The sequence below is a fragment of the Brassica oleracea genome, unplaced genomic scaffold (assembly GCF_000695525.1).
Source record: "Brassica oleracea var. oleracea cultivar TO1000 unplaced genomic scaffold, BOL UnpScaffold01186, whole genome shotgun sequence".
Taxonomy (NCBI): Eukaryota; Viridiplantae; Streptophyta; class Magnoliopsida; order Brassicales; family Brassicaceae; genus Brassica; species Brassica oleracea.
Genome location: NW_013617742.1, coordinates 1 through 2972, shown reverse-complemented (window position 1 = coordinate 2972; position 2972 = coordinate 1). Strand labels below are relative to the sequence as shown.

General features: G+C 35.7%; 1 protein-coding gene across 1 annotated transcript in view; it reads right to left on the bottom strand.

Annotated features, from left to right (window-relative positions):
* Nucleotides 1-2475, bottom strand: part of LOC106321047 — a 3986-nt gene extending 1511 nt beyond the window's left edge. The window contains exons 1-5 of the mRNA XM_013759367.1: nt 2286-2475; nt 2035-2193; nt 1509-1947; nt 473-1416; nt 33-390 (exon numbers count right to left, since the gene is read on the bottom strand). Coding sequence (XP_013614821.1) covers nt 33-390; nt 473-1416; nt 1509-1947; nt 2035-2193; nt 2286-2475 — 2090 coding nt within the window. The remainder of the gene's footprint in view (nt 1-32; nt 391-472; nt 1417-1508; nt 1948-2034; nt 2194-2285) is intronic.
* Nucleotides 2476-2972: the final 497 nt, after the last annotated feature.

Here is a 2972-nt window from a genome sequence, read left to right as displayed (position 1 = left end):
GAGATAGTCTCTTGTTATATGGAATAACAAACCGATTGTCACATTTGTATCCATTCTTCAGGACAAAGTTCTCTGACTGTTCGCACCTTCTATAAACCGGAAATCCTTCTTTATTAATAGTGGTCTTCTTAGCAAATGGTTTAGGATACGACTTAGAGCACAAACCATTCTCCATACATGGAGAATTCATATTAGCTGCTCCACAAGGACCATGAATCATCATATCTTTAATAACTTCATAAAGTTCAGGTTCTTCGAGTTTATCAGGAATCTCCGCAGAAATGATATTGTCAATGTGATCGGTTGTAGGAAACTTGTGCGAAGGATCCATAAATAAGAGAATGTGTGCGTGTGGTAAGCCACGTTTCTGGAACTCGACCGTGTACATCGCTGTTAGGGAAAAAAATTATTAGGCTCAACCAAACGAAATAAAGATGTGGGAAGCTAAAATATAACTTTATTCCTAACTTACATGCAATAGTCTTTCCAAGAAGATTTTTTTTGGTTAAGTCATCCATCAATGAATCAAGTTTCATCTTGAAGATCCTACAAACAATGTCTGATCTATCTTCTGCCTTTAGCTTTCGAGACTTAACATATCTTGTGATCTCCGGCCATTTCGGATTACAAGTGAAAGTGATGAAAAGATCTGGAAATCCAAAATGCTTACATACGGTCATAGCATCCAAGTAAAGATTCTTCATATATCTAGGACTTCCAGTGAAAGAAGATGGTAAGACGAACTCCGATCCTTGATCACTCATATCAACCTTTCCTGCATTCTCAGACTCTTTGGTAGAGTCATAAGTATCTGATCGCAAAGTAGGTTGATTAAATCTCAGATAGCGTAGGCGATTAGACTCTATAGTAGTATAGGCATCCACCAAGAACTGCTGAAATAGTCTTCTCGAATGCAACAGAGAATGAGGCTCATTCTTACGTTCATGAAGGCGAAAAGCAAAGAACTGTCGCATACTGATATTAGGCTTCTTTTGCTTCTTTGTAGCTTTTGTTACACCTTTCTTAATACCAAGTCTGAATCCATCTTCTCCATTAGTAAATAACAGAGGATATTGAAGGGCAAGATAAGAAGCATGTATTTCTTTTATTCGCAGTAGGTTTCCTGATTTCTGTTGTAGAACAATATCCCTTTTATCCATATCTAGATTGAAATCTCCTGGAATGAGCGCAGCAACTTCTGAGGCTGTCGGAGTATTATATGTTCTCCCATCCTTAGATCGATCACTTACAATCCTCATATGAAAAGAATCCTCTGGTGCAATATGAAACCGATCTCTCGCAGTTCTGAACTTTTTGACATATGGATTCACTTCATCCAACATCTTCATCAATTTCTCAATAATGTCTTTCCTCAGATTATCCTTCTTATTGGAATTGAACTCCCATTTACCAGAGCTGCAATAGAATTTAGAAAATATCATTTACATAGCAAACGGACAGACAAAACGCTTGAGCTGTAAGGCTTAAAAATATTTGTATAAAAGTACCTCAGCCAATTTGCTCTATTTTCAATTTCATTTTCTGTGTCAGCTATGTAAAGCTGTCCGAACTTTGCTTGGCTGTCATTATTTGGAGTTAAACTGCCCATTAGATGATAATTTTCTCCTTGTAGAACGAACATGGGTGGTCCTTTTCCCTTTTGAACAGATCTCTCTACTTTCCCACCAAGTGAAGTAAATGAAAAAATCATGTTATAAGGTCTCATATTCTTCTGGAAATGCTTGCTTTCTGAATCATCACCTTCCATCAACTTTTTTAGAACACTTGGTGGTTCTTTCAATAAAGGCAATTGCACTTGGCCTTGCATACAACATAGTGAAAATGTAGGAATCTTAGCATTCCGGCGCTTGTTCAAACGTTCTCCATACCACATCATTGCACCACAATGTGTACATGTGTATTTTGGATCACCTTCATCAGTATATTCTGAATTTACAACATCAGCAAGAACATTAGGCACATACTGATAAATAAAAGAAACACTTTATAATAATTATTTTAAAAAGACAATACCATCTTTGTTTTGTCCTTTTGTAGCAGCTGTAGACTTTTCTGTATTAAGTAAATCATGTTCAGAAGATGGAAGATCAACATCTTCATATTCATACTCTGAATCAGTAGTATCTAGAGAGCTACAGTCGAATTCTAGTTCACAAGTATCATCTATATTTTCTGTAAGAAAACAAACGAAACAAAGCTTAGATCAAAATATTATCATAGAAAATCAGATGAAAAATAGGAATATATAAATTATGACAACAGACCTCCAAATTCAGTATCTGGAAAAACCGTAGATGTTGGTGATTTTTGATTTTCAGTAGCCAAAGAAAAGTCAATATTGGTAATGTCTTTCAAAACTGCTGATGTCCTCTTTCTTTGTCTCTTATCAGGCAACTTCCGAAATGAGTTCTCCTTTCTCTTTTTCTGGATAGATGCTAAAGGCACGAATAACATGGAAATCAGGGTTAGTGCCAAGGTGGAAATGAAATAACAGAGGTAATAGTTCAAACTTACATGATGGAGATCTGAAACAATTTTGCTGCTTTGATGTACTTGAAAGTTGTTTTGAACCAAAATCTCGGGCTGGATCAATATATAAACAAAACAATTTGATGTTAGGAATAGAATACAAATCAATTAGATTTAAAGTGTATAAGCATTCACCAAGCTAGAAACATTACATGTGTTATTTTTTTTATATGATCGAATGATAGACCAATTGATTTAGGCATCTGTGGTTGCAGGACTTGAGCTAAACCAAAGACAATAACATGTTTTTGTTTCAATGTCTCAAATCAAGGCAACGTCATTAACCATACAATGCAACAGGTAACTGATTATCACTTACATGTTAAATACGTCAAACAGCTGCTCTGTTTTGGGGAATGTGACGTTTGGTTACGGAAAGTATCAAGTCCTAAAAGGAGTTTAACACCAAGAAGTTGCATGTT